The 17,833-nt window shown below is 40.4% G+C and overlaps 1 protein-coding gene across 1 annotated transcript; it reads left to right on the top strand.

The window, feature by feature from the left end:
* The first annotated feature begins 931 nt into the window (after window positions 1-931).
* TARS1 (threonyl-tRNA synthetase 1) lies at window positions 932-17,336 on the top strand. The gene is made up of 19 exons (XM_040579500.1): window positions 932-1,030; window positions 1,431-1,511; window positions 2,403-2,590; window positions 3,605-3,728; window positions 5,323-5,444; window positions 5,647-5,764; window positions 6,614-6,678; window positions 6,760-6,838; window positions 7,392-7,538; window positions 8,433-8,531; window positions 9,259-9,425; window positions 9,972-10,134; window positions 10,223-10,360; window positions 11,098-11,175; window positions 13,122-13,222; window positions 13,348-13,452; window positions 14,130-14,202; window positions 14,964-15,078; window positions 16,333-17,336. The coding sequence occupies exons 1-19, from the start codon at window positions 1,010-1,012 to the stop codon at window positions 16,479-16,481; spliced, it is 2,133 nt and encodes a 710-aa protein (XP_040435434.1). The 5' UTR covers window positions 932-1,009; the 3' UTR covers window positions 16,482-17,336.
* Window positions 17,337-17,833: the final 497 nt, after the last annotated feature.

Here is a 17,833-nt window from a genome sequence, read left to right as displayed (position 1 = left end):
GTCTCTCCTGATTTAAAGAACGAAGTCAGAATTTCTTAGTGACTGAGTATCCTTTATTGGCAGCGCTGGGTGCACGGGGGACTCTTCCGCCTAACGTGCATGTCTAAAGTTAACTATCTTATATTTATACAATAAAATAATGAATATTCAATCAACGCCTATACATATTCATTACATAACCCCGCCCACTCTCGCTTCGTATGTTAATTAGCTTGTCAGTCCTTTGCGCTTGCGCAAATTCCTCCAAGAGTTGTGGGCGGTGGTCTCTGGGGGGAAGGCCGTATGTCTCCCTCATGGTGTACTTTTCACCTTTTGCCTGGTATGTGATGGGTTTGCAAGTTTGCGGTGTTCTTATCGGTCTGAGCTAATTTATGGCCTTGTCGACCATCTGTTTCTTCTGCTTGTTTCTTTTAGTCGCTCCCTCTAGATAACTTATAAACAGGCCCCTTGTTAGAGAAAGTTAAAGAAACAGACTCCTTCTTTCATCAGTTATTTCATTATTTCTTTCAGACTATGGTTACATGACCTAATTACTATACCTACATTCTTTGAGTTAATCTAAGTTCTTAGCCTTGGTACAGGGCTGTACAGAGGATTTCATAGCAGCTTTTGTTGTGCAACTACTAGTTTCATCAGAATGTATTTCTTATATTCAGTGTATTTTAGCTACAAGGTTTATTCTATCCTAAAGTGAATTCATACAGTATCACTCCGTAGGAGCGAATGGCGCGGGGGTGCGGGACACAGGCCCCACGGCCCTCCTTCGCTCCCTCACGGGCCCTGCCGGCGGCTCCGCCATCTTGAGCTGCAGAGCGCCCCTCCGCACCGCGCCGCCGCCCCGGCCCCACGCCCCGTGGCAGCGCGGCCCTGCGCGGCCCCCAGGCCCCATTGGCCCGTCCGCCGCGGGTCGTGCCGGTGCGGCCGCCCCCGGTTGCATCAGCTGCGGCGGCCCGAGAGGCGCCTGCGCGGGGCCGCGCCCGCCCCTTTCCCCCCTGCGCCGCGAGCGGCAATGGCGGGCGCTGACAGCCAGGTGGGCCCGGCTCCGCGGCGGCGGGCTGTTTCCTCGGCGCGGCTCCCCCTCAGCGCGGGCCGGGGGCTGTCCTGAGGCGAGGCGTCCCCTTCTGGCCGCGTCAGGCCTGGGGCGGAGGGGTCAGGCAGGCCTGTCGGGAGGCCGGGTGCCGGCGGCAGGAGGCAGCTAGGTCTCTTGCCGCTCCTTACAGCGGGTCGCCGGGGGGGTCCCCAGCTCCGGGTGAGCAGGGCCGAAAGGCGGCGGGGTTTAGCTGAAGGTAGAAGAGCAGGGAGCTGGGACGGGGTTTCCCGGGGCGTAAAGGTCAGGTCAGTTCCCTGGTGTGTGGGGCTGAGGGGGGGTTAAAGCGCCGTAGGTGTGAGCGACTGCTGGAGAATGAGGAAATGGTGCTCGCCCTCCTCAGGCAAATGCTGGGGAAGAAAAAAAGGCAGACTGCGGAAAGAAGAAGATGAAGGAAGGGGTCGGCGATGGAGGGCGGACTGAGGTGAGCTGCCCTTGGTCCACGGGGGGTCGGAAGATGCCATCTCCTGGTTGCAGTCTGGTGTACTGCTGACATGGCTGCAGTTCATCCCTCAGAAATACTTTTAATCTGGTGTTAGAGTTACTCCCTTACCTACTCTTAGACTGCCCAAAGTTTGCCATGAAGTGACCTTGTTGCTTTCTACACCAAATTGTCTTGGTGTAATGAGAGAGCAGCTCAGGTTTGTATAGTTGCTGCTTGGGGTGCTTTTCACTGTGCCCCTGTCAGCACCAGGAGGTAGGCAGTGGATCTCTGGGACGAGGAAAGCCTGTGTAAGGTGCTCTGCCTTTTCTGTCTTCATGGTAGGTAAACGCAGATGCCCTTGACTGCAGAGAGAGGGCCAGCTGCTCGCCAGCACAAATCCTCAGCCAGCTGCAGAGCTGTATAACCTTAGTTATGCCCAGGCTGATAGTCCTGACGTCATTCCATGATGTGTAGGATGAAGTCAGTTCCTGTCCAGGTGGCTCAGGGCAGATGTGCTCTCTGTTTTTTGACCTAAGAAGAAAAATCTGTTTTTATTCTACAGTCTTTTCCAATTGATTTTTTTTGTCCTTGCATGTCATATTAAACAGGTGTTCAATGAAGGAGTAGCTTACTGACATATGTGTAGTTTATTAAACAGGTGCACAGTGGTACATTTCAAAGTAATAATTCTAATTAAGGTGAAGACTTATTACTATATAATATTATACAATTAATCTGTAATAACAATGATTATTTATTACATGCAACACTTCTATAGATATGGTCACATAGCTGCTGGTGAAAAGTATATCCATTCTGTTTGCATTCCTGACATACTGTTTGTATTAATCTATTGATTTTTTTTTCTTTGCTTTTATTCATTATATATAGCTGAATCCCTGGCCTGCATTTATCAATGAGCGTTTAGAGATGTACAATAAACTTAAAGCTGAACATGATGCGCTCCTTGCAGAAAGAGCAAATGACAGTAAACCCATTAAAGTTACTTTACCTGATGGCAAGCAGATTTATGCTGAATCTTGGAAGACTACACCTTATCAAATCGCTTGTGGAATTAGGTATGATTATTCCATGATACATGCAGTCATTTCCAGACAGCTCTATGTCTGCAGGTTGTGGCTGTGAGGGTATGGGAAATGTATAATTACTCTTTTAGTCATTTATCTCAGTTCCTCTCAAGGTATCTTGTATATAATAAACTGGAGGTAGCCAGTAGGATTTTAGTTTTGGAGTGTAATTTTTTTTCCATATGATTAAATACATGTATGATTGAGACATTTTAGACACATTACTTGCATATTTTTCCTCGCAAGTACTGTCCTTGCATTAAGAACTAATTTTGTAATAAATTTACTCTATCAGATGAATGTTAGCACTTGCAAACCAATCTGCGTCCAGCTGGAGAAGATGACTGCTTGGTTATGTTAAAATTCATTTCAGAGAGTGTTAACAGTATGAGGTGTCTTTCACTTAACTGTATTTTTACTTGCATGGGAGATACCCATCAAAAAGAACATTTCATATCTCTCAGTTACTCTTAACTTTCTGTGGAGTAGATTTGAACAATGCACACTGCATCCCCTGACAGTTAAAATTACAAAAAACCAGGCGATTCCTAGAGGTGAAATGCCATTTTTTTTCATGCTTAGGTGCTTTGTCATTGGAACCTTCTTTGCTTTTGTGATTCGGAATCAAAGAAGGTGATTCTTGCCTAGTGGAAACAAAACTGTCGAGTTACTGCATCAGAAATGATATTTGGTAACACTTAAACGAGAAGCTCTGTCTTTTATTGCCATAGGATTTGGAAGTCAGTCCTTTGAGGTGGCTGCCTCTTAAGCCAGATATGTTAATGAATGTATGAATGTCAAGTATACACTGCAGTTTTCTTCCCTCATGTCTGAGGTGTGAGTAGAATTTTCATGAATGTTCAAGACTGGCTAAATTGCTCTTTTATTTGGAATTTATTTATGGCAATGTGTCCACTTTGAGCATTCTTGAAAATCTTAACGTGAGGGCAAATCTGGGGAACTTGCTGATTTCAAAAGATTATATACTGTGTATTTATTCTGTAGTCAGGGTTTGGCTGACAACACTGTTATTGCCAAAGTGAACAAGATGGTTTGGGATCTAGACCGTCCTTTGGAGGAGGATTGTACCCTGGAGCTGCTTAAGTTTGAAGATGAAGAGGCTCAAGCAGTGAGTATCTTCTACCAAAATTTGATTGTCCTTGGATTTGCATTAAACTCAGCCTTGAGTAGTTATTTGCATCTTTACTGCGTTCAGAAGAAGGAGGAGGGAACAAGTTTGCTGTGTGGGTACATTTGCATTTTCTTATAGTTCCTTACAAGGGAGTTGCTGTCCTGCAGATAATGTACATTCTGCTGTGTATTCGTAGCCAAGTCTGCCAGCAGTTGCTGTAGTTTATCAGGTCTGTTCTTGTTAAGATTTCATATTTGCAATCTGCATTATTAATGTAAAGTAAGTCTTTTGAACTGACTTCTGCAGCGCTGACTTTGAAAACAACACTGGGTACCAAAGTACTGTCTGCAGTCATAAAAGTACTGAGTAGGCTGCTCTTTTACTTCGTACATGCAAGAGTACATACTTTGGCTACTCATTCAGATAACTGTGGATAGCCAGCAAATTTATAAATACTGTCTTTAGAAAAAAATCATTTGGTACAAGAGGCAGCCAGTCAGACTCATCACAGAGGTCCTGCATTCAAACTTTAGGGTTTTCATATTGGCTAAATTATGGCTCCTTTGAGATTTATGTTTTCTGGTCTTGCAAAGAAAAGCAGGCTAAGTCCTATAGGTTTGGTTTAATTTGTCAAATCTTCAGGTGTACTGCAAGAGGGAGCATAGTTTTCAACTTTATGAACTGTTCTACTTCCGTGCAGGATTTTTTTTATGCATAAAATCTTTGGATGAGTATTGCAGCACTATCCAACCTAGCCGGCTGCAACAAGGCTTTTACCACCCCATACCAGGTTAACTTCAATAGGTAGTTCCCGTGCCTTGCCCCAGCACGGCCACCAGTCTCCCACAAGGGTTCAAAAGTTCATCTACTGTCAGTGATGTCTCTTCACCCTCTTCAAGCCAGTCCACTCTGCTTCTTGCCTCTGCTGCATCTGGATTCTTCCTTCTCCGGGCTCTTCTTCCAGCCAGCCTCTCCTCATCTGGGCCCCCTTCTCCCGGGGCCTCGCCTTGTCTCCTGCATCCAGGGTGCTCTCTCTCCTCCCTCTGCTTCCTTCAGGTCTCTCTCCATCCAGTGCTCCTCTCCCATACCCCTTAAAGCTATTTAACCACTTAGCAGGAACCAGCCACAGCTGCACATTATCCACCTCAGCCAACCCACCGCCCCTGAAGCCAGCCCACAGCTGTATATTATCAATGTTAATTAACCTGCCTTCATTCCTCTATAATTCTTCTACAGATCAGGGCCACAGCCTTATGTTGAAAGTGCACCTTTTGTTCTTTATGCAGACTTGATTGATTGAAGTTCATAGAAAAAAAAAATTCTGATTTAGTTTCCTGATTTCTTGACAATCATTTCAACAATAATTGTTGAAAATAAGAATTACTTGCTGCCAGGCTGTAAACAATTTTCCAGTGACACCTTTTGGAAATATTGGTGCTTAGGATGACTGTGTTGCTGGGCTGGTCAATTTATTCTGCAGACTGCTCTAATGTGGGATCTGCATCAAGTATCCTTAAAAGCAAGTGTTTCAGAAAAGGTTAAATTCATTGTGCATGTTCGGACTGATCCCCTCTTTCTTTACTTCTGTTAGGTATATTGGCACTCCAGTGCTCACATAATGGGTGAAGCTATGGAGCGAATCTATGGTGGCTGTTTGTGCTATGGCCCACCAATAGAAAATGGATTTTACTATGACATGTTCCTTGAGGAAGGGTACGTTTTGTATTTTGCTTTTTTAGGAGCAGGGGGGTGGTAGTCACAGCAAAATGTCTGTTGCTTTGTTCCCTGAACAAGTTCATCTGCAGTACTGCAGATTGCTTTGTTCTTTGCAGTGTGTCCCATCCACATTGCAACTGGATCAGCAATTGCAAGTGAAAGCAAGAATGATGCACTTTTTTGTGTGTGTTTGTTTTAGGGGTGTATCAAGTAATGACTTCTCTGCTTTGGAGACATTATGCAAAAAGATAATGAAGGAAAAACAAGTCTTTGAAAGACTGGAAGTTAAGAAGGAGACACTACTTGAAATGTTTAAGGTAGGCTTGTTTTAGAATGTTGTTTCTAGCAGCGTGCAGTTGTTCTTTAAGTATCTATAAATTTAGCCACATGTTAGTGGTAGAGGAAGGTCTATCGCTTAACTTGTTGAAATGGTATGTTCATACAAGCTTATTGGTGATTACGAAAATAATGAGTGAAAGTGTAATTCCTAGGTTCTCGGGAATGTACATTAAATTTTTTGCAATTTTAAGAATTCTTATTCTTCCCCTGGGTGACTTTGGCAGAATATTTGAAACCACATTCTTCCATTTATTTCCCATAGATTAAATTTGCAATATATTATGTCATATGCCTGTATTATATTGGCTGTTAGTAAAATGCTGTAGTGATACTGCAACTGCATGTGCTGATGCATTCAGAAAGATTCATAAAATGTTTTTAAGAATAAGGACTTCTGAGAATGTCCAAGCAACACAAAAAGCTGATCCTTTCTCTTCAGTATCTAGCTGCAAATAATTTTCTGGCGTTCCTGAGATAGATGTCGCTCAGTTTTCATTGTTAGGACATCAGGAGAATTACACTGTCATTCAGGTTGGAAGGTAGGTACCTCAGTAGGTCTCCAGTCCAGCCTCATGCAGAGGACATGGTGTCAATAGTGAAGTCAGACCAGGTTCCTGAGGGCTTGTCCAGTTGGGCCTTAAATCTCTGAGGGCAGAGGCTGCACGACCTGCTGTCTGGGCAGCTTGCTCCACTATTTGGCTATCTTTCTGTTTGTTTGTCCTTCATAATCCTCTTTTGATGCAGCGGTTTGCAAATAAATTAACCTGCTGGCCAGTTCTCTTGCTTAAAAAGAAGTTGACAAATACATGTGCTGCTTTTCTTCTCAGTATAATAAATTCAAGTGTCGCATCCTGAATGAGAAGGTCAACACTCCAACTACGACGGTATACAGGTAATTACGCATGCATCATAATATTGATGGATATGTCTTTCTAGGGTGAAATACACCAAATGAATGTTTTCCTATGCTTAGGTGTGGTCCCTTGATAGATCTATGCAGAGGGCCTCATGTCAGACATACTGGCAAGATAAAGACCATAAAAATTCATAAGGTAAGTGCTGAAACTGCCCTAGACAAATGTTTTAACTGAAAATGTGTTGCTGCCTTTGGGCAATATGATGGTGGCTTATCCAGGAATGTACTAGAAAATGGATAACCTGAAAGAGATTACCAAAACCTCAATGTAACGAATTGGGAAAGAGGCCCAACTAGGTGTCCAGGGCCTGCACTTACAGCAAAGGTAGAAACATGAGCATGGCGTAAGGCTTGACTGAACTGTATCAGTTAGTCTACAGTTTTTGCTCAGCTGATGTTTATAGCTGCGTGTGAGTAAACAGCTGGAATAGGATGGCCACAAAGAGAGCAAATAGGCTTAAAAAAAAAAGATGAGACCTTGAAATATTTTTTTTCATATTCTGTTCACCTGTTCTTAACGTATTTTTCTAATCAGTGCTCTGAACTTAAAATTGAAACTCTTCTTACGCTTTAATTCTACATTGTGTAGTGATTTATTAATAATTGCATGCCTTTTCATAGCAGGCAGTAGTGGTAAAATGTGGAGGCTCCTCATTTTCTTCAGTGTTTCCTTTATTTTTTGCATGCAGAATTCTTCTACCTATTGGGAAGGCAAGGCTGATATGGAATCCCTCCAGCGGATCTACGGAATTTCATTCCCAGATGCAAAAATGCTGAAGGAATGGGAGAAATTCCAGGAGGAGGCTAAAAGCAGAGATCACAGAAAAATTGGGCGGGTGAGACAGTTTTTCTGGTAATGCATTTCACAAACACTGTGGATGTAACAGTATCTAGTTAAAGACAGTGTATACTTGCTGCCACAGCCGAGATGTGACACAACTGTATTTTCAGTTGAGTTACAAAGTCAGGTGCTTTTCTCTCGAAGAGCCTCGAAAGTCCTAAAGCAAATAACTTCTCTTTAGACTTCACTGTTTTAAACATGATGATGTCCTTATTCCACAGATCAGTCAGAACAGAACAGGAACGCTTCAGTCTGCAGGCAGTGCTCATTCTTACGGTTTGCTGCAGCCTGTTCACTCAACAGTTATTTTCTGTGTGATTTCAGAATCCATAATACATTTGTATGGTTTTTTTCTTCCTTGGGTTTTGGTTTTGGTTTTTACATGGAAACCTGTCAGATGATTGATAATCCTGAACACTGTTACAAGGTCTGCTAGGACATCAGGAAAATACACAAAAAAATCCACTATGTGCAGTCCTCAAGCCTGTGCACAGTTTGTCAGAACATTGGCCAACTAAAGTTCGCACATTCTGTTCATGTGCAAATAATTAGAGAGCTGTAGATGCAGAACTAAACATTTGTTGTCAACGTACAAAGGGAGCTGTAGGGGCACAGTTAGGAGTTACACATAAGCGTGATGCTTTGGAGCATCAGTAATGAAACTGGAAACTGAAAAACCTGTTTCCTCTGTAAGTACCACTGGAGATACAAATACTAGAGAAAATACATTTTACCTATTGGTATTGTGGTATTGCTTTTTTTTTTGTTTGTTTGTTTTTTTAAAAAAACCCTCTTGATTAGTGATACCTAGTCAGTAGTAATTAATTTGTGAATGCTAAGTTAAAAAGGTGGTATACAAATACTACGTTTTTCCAAATATTTTTTGCAGGATCAAGAACTGTTTTTCTTTCACGAGCTCAGCCCTGGTAGCTGTTTCTTCTTGCCCAAGGGAGCTTACATTTATAACACATTAATTCAATTCATCCGTGTAAGTAATGTTTTTTGGAAATCTTCTTACAGAATTCTTCTAGAATTTTTAGGAAAATATGTAACAGCATGTTACATGTAACAGTATTAAGAGCCCTTTATTTCAAGTTAGTTTAATCTCTTTAGTTCTGTAAGCCACAGAACTGAAGAAACATTGTTTCTTTGAATTGGTCTTGTCACAATCTCTGCTAAGTTATGTTTTTATGAGCACTTCGTTCCTGCAGTTCAAGCAGTGATAATGATGCTTTATAATGTGAATTCTCTGACATCTGATAGTATAGCTAAGCTCACACTACAGTTCCACTGATGCATATTGACTTGTTTTAATAAACTTCAATTAAATTTGGCCTTGTAGAACTATTTGTTACTAAATTATGTATAGAAAAAAATATCCTGATCTTTCTGTTTTGATATTAGAGGCTGTCTTATTATTGTGTATTTGGGCTGCAATGTACTATCAAGTGTCATTGACTAATTAGAGACTGCTGCTTTGCCTGCAGGGAGGAGACTTGTTCTTCTTGCTTACTGCAGAGGAATTGTTTGGGGAAGGGTGGTGCTGGTGGAAGGGCTTATCCTGCCATGTCCAGCTTCAATTTTTCCTCTCCTTTTCTTGAGTCATGGACTTTTTCAGGGCAGCATTTGTATATTTTTATGGCTGCAGATTGAAGGCTGAGTATCATTACTTTTATTTGCTTTATTAGTTATTTTATGTACTGGGTCTGTTTTAGAGTGAGTATCGAAAACATGGATTCCAGGAGGTTGTCACTCCAAATGTTTTTAATAGCAAACTGTGGATGACTTCAGGGCACTGGCAGCATTACAGTGACAACATGTTTTCCTTTGAAGTGGAGAAAGAAGTCTTTGCTCTGAAGCCTATGAACTGTCCAGGACACTGGTAAATACATAGCAAATCCAGTTTACCAAAGATAATGCTGATTTAAAAAAAAATCCTGTTTCCTTTGCCAGACTTACTGTAAAGATGGCTGTCTTTCAGGTATCCAGATGTGACGTGCTGTCAGGAATGATGTAACTGAGTCTTGTTGTCTGCATGCTCTCTTTACTTGAGACACTGAGAAATGTCATTTTTCTGTCACTGCAGTGACTGTGTTTTAGATCTGAAGCTTACCTTGGTACTACAAAACCTGGATATCCAAAATAAATACTGGGGCATTGCTAATTTTGTGGCAATTTCGGCATTCAGGTTTTAGTGCTCTGTTTTAGGAGCTGTTTCATCTTCTTCGTGTGACGTGGGGGAAGCCTGCCAGCTATAAAAGTCTGTCTGGGTTTGTTGTCCTGAGAAAACTAGATGTGAATGATAGTTGTATTCAGATTACATCATTGGCATTATAGGCATCTACTTAGGTACTGGCTGCTTCTTGTTGGCTATTCTTTGCAGAATTTTATTTTGTGTGAGCTTCAAGTAATAAACTTTTCCCTTCAGCCTTATGTTTGATCATCGTCCAAGATCATGGCGTGAGCTGCCATTACGGTTGGCTGATTTTGGTGTTCTGCACCGTAATGAGTTGTCAGGAGCTCTTACAGGACTTACTCGAGTACGCCGGTTCCAGCAGGATGATGCTCACATATTCTGTGCTATGGAGCAGGTAAGGACTGCAATTAAATGAAATTGGGTATTAAAATCAGAATAACTGATTTTTCCGTATTTGAGACTTTATTTCTGTTCTCATAAAGATTGAAGAGGAGATAAAGAGTTGTCTGCAGTTTTTGCGTACTGTGTATGATGTCTTTGGATTTTCGTTTAAACTGAATCTCTCTACTCGTCCTGAAAAGTACCTGGGAGATATTGAAGTGTGGAATCAAGCTGAAAAGGTAAACGGTAGTTTTCTTAACTTTTAATATGAAAGCAAGGCTGCAGCTTTAAGTCCTGTAAGAAAATGCTGCCTTCTGGGATGTACAGTGGCATCTAGGTGTGAGCAATATAACTTAATAACTGCCTTCAGTTCAGTCTGGCTGCTGTAAATAGTTTGCTGGCCATACAGAAGCAGGCTTCATGTCAAAATCTAACTACCTCTTCTTCTTTCTTTCCATATATCTGTTGATAGTTAAAAAAAAAAAAAGTGGCAGAGAACCAATTCTGGCAGTCCCTGTAATAAGACTTAAGAGCCATCTTCCAAAAGCAAGGTTGTTTTTGTGATGAAAGGGATGGGGTTAGTGCCTGCAGGTATAGCACTGGGAATTTGATAGGGCTGGAATACACGGTAGTGGTGTTAGGGTATATCCCCTCTCAAAATTATCTACAGACTTTGAATCTGGCATAAAAAATTCTTGCATCTTAGCTAACTCTGCCTGTTTGGCCTCTTCCAGAGTGAATGTGTTAGCTTTGTTTGTTTAAATTTGGATTAAATCAACTTTTTTTTTTTTTTTTTTTTAGCTGGGGCTCTTCCAAAACTTTCCTTTTTCAGAAAATAGATGAGTTGCAGCAGTTGTTTAGAAGTACTGAGAATATAGTAGTCACATGTCTGTAGTAGCCCGCTAACCTCATGCTGTAACATGAGAAGACAGCAAATGATTGAGAAACACTGAGTGTGTGTGTTCTTTACCTCTAGCAACTCGAAAACAGCCTCAATGACTTTGGTGAGAAGTGGGAGTTAAACCCTGGTGATGGAGCTTTCTATGGACCTAAGGTTAGTATGTTTTTAACCCCTACCTGGCTTAGGCTTTTAATTCTGTTTGAATGAGCAAAGAGCTGGGATTAGGAAGAAGGGATTTTTTGAAGTTGTTGTTGTTATAGTTACCTAATACCATTTTAAGATGCTGTCTGGCTGAAATTTTGTGGTTTTCCAGATACATAAACTCTTGACATACTTGAGAGAGAATTATACTCTGTGATCCTGGTTTTCACATAGCTTTAATACTGATTTCATTAATTAAACCCAGTTTACATGTATAAACTATGTATATATAAACATGTTTGATACTTGAACAGAGCTGACTGGTTTGGTGGGGGACATTAACAGCAGGTGGCACTGTACAATCTGTATTACCAGAGCAACTGCTGCATTATAAATAATCCTTTGGGCAATAAGTGTATCCTAAGTCATGAGAAAAATAAAAATAAACTTACTGTTTAAACAAATTTTGGAAAAATATTGCTTTTATTGGGACAGTTTTTTAGCTGCATTGAGTTGCTGGGGGGTTTTGGTTTTTTAAATAGCCCCTTGCATTGGTTTTGTGATTTTTGTTGAGTTTTTTTAAAGCTGTCTCCTCAGTTTGCATAGATTAAATAGGGCTTTCTAGAAATTTCCTGATATCTTTGAGCAAAAGGACAGGCAGCCTTACAAAATTACTTGTAAATCTTTCCCTAATAAACCTACACTACATTTACATCTATATTCAGTTATCTAGGTAACTGGTTCTGATTTCTCTCTTTGTGTGCTAATTGAATCAATTTCATTTGATGAGTTTTACGTGAAATGTGTAATAGCAGCTGATCATGCACAATATGAAGTGCAAACAAGATTTAATAATTTCCTCACTTGATTTGAAAGAAGGCAAATATCTACAGCAGTCTTTATTAACCTTAATTAACTTTATACCTGTGCCTAATACACCTAGCCAATGTAAGGTGAGCATATGCAGCATTTTGCACTGGTTTTACTGAAAACTATTTAGAAGTTACATTTTTAAATTAAGGTCTGCATCTAGGGTACCTTTAAATTACTTTGATTTTTTTTTTTCCTACTCTGTAACTGGGTGATTTGAAATTAAAGAAGGTTGTAAATAATTTGATATAAGCTCTTTGGTGACTAGCTGAATTATAATAAACTGGCTTCTGAATGCAAAATCGAAAGACATTTCGAACTTCAGTTAATAAAACACTGATCTGTTTGTTTGATACATAAATTAAAATAAGGCACACAGGCCCAGCATATATCCATACTAGTAAATAATAGGAGAGCAATGTGATAAATAAGGTCATGACACTATAAATCTACTGTCCGTCTCTGTCTAACTTGTATTATAAGTGTACTAAGGATTAAAGTATAAGATACAATAGAAGGAATAGGCTTGACTGTAGATACTCATACAGTCAGAGCAAGTGTCATTAATATGATATCTACTGGTAAGTGGACTGTTTAACAGTGGGATTTTCATCCTATGTTCATGCCGTGGAATTGTAAGCTACAAAGTAGTATTTGAATGCTATATAATAAGGTAGTGCAAGTTTGCCAGTTTGAGGCTGAAGATATCCAAAGTTTGGGGAGATATGTTCAGTTCTGATCTCGCACTTACATTTATGTGCTGCTGAATTCACTCAGTGGAAAGGCCCATGTAAATCCCAGACTGAAACTCACAAAAAATAGTCTGAGGTATTAAATATAGTTCTCACCTGAAGTAATGTGTCTCTACTTGCTTACCCTGTTTTTAGCTCCAACATCCTTTGTACCAGAACCTGCAAATTATTTACATCCTAATGTAGGCTGAAATAAAACTTACGTTGTCTAAACTCACATACAGTTCTCTGTATTGAGTGAAACCTTCCACTTTGAAACAACAGGTTTGCTTTAAAGGGAGCATGCTTGTTTGTATTTGAAACTGTAGCAGAATTTTGTGTCTTTTTGTTTTTAAGATTGACATTCAGATCAAAGATGCCATTGGCCGCTACCACCAATGTGCTACAATCCAGCTTGACTTCCAGTTGCCAGTCAGATTTAACCTTACTTTTGTCAGGTAAGCACAGAGACTGGTGGTTTTAATTGCTATATAATCTAACTTTCCTGTCACTTACAGACGTAAGTTTTTACATCAAGAAAAAAACCCTTACATTTAAAAAAAAAGAAACCCTTTCTTCACAGCCATGACGGTAATGACAAGACCAGACCAGTTATCATTCACCGGGCTATCTTGGGATCTGTGGAGAGAATGATCGCCATTCTAACTGAAAACTATGGAGGCAAATGGTAACGTTGAAAAGTAGATTAATTATTCCAGTTTGAGCAAACACTTTATGTAGAAATTAGCCCCACGCACACAAGAGTCAAAAGTGTTAGTTCTACTTTCTTGCTGTGGAGGCATGCTGTAGGTATACCACAAGGCAATTCCCTCTGAACAACCTTCCCTTAGACATTAAATAATTCTAGATATGGTAGCCTCTACATTATACCACTCGTGCAGGAGCAGCGTACAGCTTGTCTGCCCAAGGTGTGCATCTCTGAACTTTGCTTTTGCAGCTGGACTGCCTTGCAGAGTCATTTATGTAGGTGATCTCCTTTACCTCCTGCAATGCAATACCTGATGGGGATGGCCCCTCTGATTATAACAAGACTCAAAAGTAAATGTTTTCCCAAGATTGGTTAGTAAGAAGCTCAACAACTCAGTTATGATTTGTTGTCTGTTCTAAAACACATCTTCAGTCTTCAGGTCAAAAAGTACTTTTGTCAACACTGCAATTCTTTTAGTCACTTCTTTTTGGGAGATAAATTGTAAGGAGTACAGGGCTGTCATCACCTCTGAACCCAGTCTAAGCAGATGGCTTTATGAATCTCCAGTGTATGTTTTAGTACTATCTGTTAATAGGGTTTTTCATACTAAAAAAATACTGGAAGCTATATAAACTTGTTTTGTTTGTTTATTGAAGGCCGCTCTGGCTGTCCCCACAGCAAGTAATGGTGGTACCAGTGGGACCAGCATGTGATGAGTATGCTCAAAAGGTGACGTATGTGGTTCAGGGGCTTTTTTTCCCCAGTATATTGTATTTTATTAGTGTTACTAATGATTAATAGTACTTATCTCAGCTAAATGTTCTAAGTCTTTGCATATTACATTGTGTCATTTTTATATTACAATCACTATTAGCTGCTGAAGTTGTAGCTCCGTCTTAAAGAAGACCTGAAGTAGATTTTGGGTATGTAAACAACAAATGCTGATCTTTGTGAGACTTTTATTTTTGGAAAAGTTAGTTTTTCTTCCTAGCTTAGGACCTGTTTTACCCTTCAGGTTCTAGTTTCCTGTGGCCGTGTGCATCTTGCAGAGCAGTAAGAAAGACGGAAATTGTGTCTTTGCATATTTAGCATCCTTTGCATATTTGCAAACCTTCTCCTGTATTTCTTTCAAGCACACTAGATATAAATAAAATAATAATAAACAATATAAAAAAGTCTGCAAAACACTTTTTAAAAAATTCTCTTCTGATCAGAAAGCTCACCATCCTGCTGCCTTTTACAATATCAAACTCAAATCACTGTTCAGCTAAAACATTAGATACATCACTGCTTAGTTATTTATTGTGTATATACTTGCATGATAGTTGACCTGTTTTCATTTCTTGAACTGGGCTCATCTCCAATGCCTGAGCCAGTGACAGTGCCTTTGTTTTAGGGGTCAGACAAGCTTAACTAGCTTAAACCTGCAAGTCATAAGTTCATTGTCATGAATATCCTATAGTGACAGTTGTAAATACTTTTTCTCCTAGGTCAGGCAGTGTTTCCATGATGCTGGATTAATGGCAGATGTTGATGTAGATCCTGGGTGCACACTGAACAAGAAGATCAGAAATGCTCAGCTTGCACAGTATAATTTTATTCTGGGTAATACATAATGCATTTGTTACCTTACCTTGGCTGACTTTCTTGCATAGGTTTTAGGATTTGATCTTTCTTCTGTGAGCAAGGCACGGAGTGGTAGTCAGTGTTTCAGGTCACTTTGTTCCTAAGATTCTCTGTTCCAGAGAGCCTTTCCTGCCTATGTGATAGGCATTAAGAATTCACTGTGGCTCAAGGAATTACTGCTGCTTTAGAAAAAGATCTTTGCTGTCTTGTGGTCAGCAATGTGGAGACATCTATGAAATCTCTTGCCTTTTGTCAGTCAGATGGTTAAGCAGTTTTGCATCTGTCCCCCAGTAATTTATGTCTTGTTTCAAGTGTATCAGAAGTACCATGTTCTCACTACATTCAGCTGTGGTGCACTTCTGAGCCATAGGTGCATGGATAAGAGAAGACTATTCCACAAGAGGGTGATGCAGGAACAGTTAGAAACTGACCCTGAAGTATGTGATTTGAAGCAGCATGTTAGTTGTGTCACGTAAATAGATCTAGCATTGATGCTGAAAACGTCTGGGATCTGTTAGAGCAGCCAGAGCCTTTCACAGAGAAACTACCCTCAGTAATTGACAGGATTATGAATAAAGTTCTCTTGTTATTTAAAACTTTAAGCATATTGTACAGGTAAGGCACAACCACATTTTACCTTGAGGACCACAGAAAAATGATCAGCCTATCAGGGAAAAAATCTCACCTAGTGTATGTTCAGGGGTTGTTTCAAAGAGTTGTCCCACTGAATGCAGATTGGGTACCAGAGAAATACAATCTCCTGCAGCTACCTCCAAGTATATTATATAAAATGTATATTAGTAATGAGACATACATATATTATCTTGGTATCTGTATCTTAAAGTTTAAGTAAAACAGCTTTGGGATTTTCCAGTAAACTGTGTTGCTGTCTCTGTAAAGAAAACAAATAGCTATTTGTTATTGACAGTAACATCTTCTAATCTTTGCCTGTGGAGTACTCCTTTCTCATTTTGACTTCGTGGTTCTCCTAGTAAGAAGTAAGTCAGGCTGGACTTACTAAGTTTACATTTCTCTTTACTCTTATTTTGCTAAGTTGCTGCTCACAGATCTAAGTTGGGGGAGCTGGGAGGAGGGCAGAGAAGGATTTGCTGTGTGCATTAGTAAGCTTTTTAGAATTTTTTTTAGTATGCTTAAGTTTCAGAGGGAATGGGAGGGGTGAAAGAGCTTGCTATAAATGTAAAGTTCATTCCTTTGCATCTTCGTTGTTTCTAGTTGTTGGTGAAAAGGAGAAGGCAAGTGGAACAGTTAACATCCGCACCCGAGACAACAAGGTGCATGGTGAGCGTACAATTGCAGACACTGTGGGGAGACTGCTGGAACTGAAATGCTCACGCTCTAGACAAGCTGAAGAGGAATTTTAACACAGTCTACTGTACCTGGCATGAAAAATTTTCTAATTTTCCTAATCCAGTTAACCACAGAGTTTTTGTGCTGAACCAGATTTGAAGTATATTTCACAATGGACCTCTTGCTTATTTTAGCAGAGATTTTTCTTCAGTGAGAAATGTCTCTTTTAGTAAAAATTAGTTTTTCACAAACTTTGAAGTCAAATTTCCTGGCCTGAGACCAATGTCACATGAAGCAAGATGAAATAATGTTCTGTGACTGCAAGGGAAAATGGAAATGTTTATCAGGGTTACCCATAGCATTCTAACTACCCTGTTAAGAATAAAATACATTTTGATAAAAAGTATTTTTCATGAAAGTTAAACAAAAGACCTCAGGCTTAAGAAACCCCATCATCACCATGTGCTGCAGCAGCTTTTGGGGTGTCTCCTTTAGCAGGGAAACTGATACCTTGTCTGCGGGCCTTACACCAGTTGACTCTGAACAGTTCCCAGTCACATCAACAGGGAAATGAACAAACATCTCCCGCTTCCATAGCGGTTGTGCCTCTGGGAGTGTCTCCGCTCTCACCGTGTGACACTCCTGATGTGCGGCTGGCTGGCTGCCACAGAGTGCCAAGCTGCTAATCACAGTATCTGAATTGTGCTGGTTCTACAGGTGAGGTCATTGTATTGGAAGGAGGAGGATAAGACTGTCTGGAAGAGGTAGGGCATAGTAGGGCCAAAAAAGGAGCTGATAAAAGCAGGGTTTTTGAGAACAGGGGGTGTTTCTATTCATATGCCCGAGCTGTCTTTTCAGCAAGACTGTGTACGTCACAACAGAAACAAGAATGTACTGAGCTAAAATGGATAAAGATGCGTTTAAGCAAATGCTGTTTGTCTGTGTAATAGGTACAGTCCCCCTCAGTGGAACACTTTCTTCCCAGGCCTTTAGTCCAGGGCATCACATGCTCAACTCACAGCCCCTCCTATCTCACAGTTGAGGGATCTCATCAGCTGGGTTTGATTTGGAGTTGCTTTATATTTGAGCATCCGGCTGACAATACTTTTTGTCAGTGACAGATAAAATTGTCTGGGTTTGGGGATTTTTTTGGTGGTTTTGGTGGTATGTTTTTTAACCAACCTGAACAGCTTTCAAAGGTGGTTGATAACTGTGCCTTTTTTAAAAAAAAAAAAAGCTATTGCTACAGTCTTAGCAAAGATCAGACGAGTCTGAAGACAGATTCAAACCATCCTGTCTCTTGAAAACCTCCAGGTCTCAGCATTTCCTTTATTACCTGGGTGGAGGCATTTCATCTAGCCTTTTCTCACCTGCCTTTTCACAGGTGTGATGGTAACATTATCAGCACTTCAACTTGCAAATTCAG

The sequence above is a fragment of the Falco naumanni genome, chromosome Z (assembly GCF_017639655.2).
Source record: "Falco naumanni isolate bFalNau1 chromosome Z, bFalNau1.pat, whole genome shotgun sequence".
NCBI lineage: Eukaryota > Metazoa > Chordata > Aves > Falconiformes > Falconidae > Falco > Falco naumanni.
Note: the sequence above shows the minus strand (reverse complement) of the source record. Positions and strands in the feature narration are given on the sequence as shown.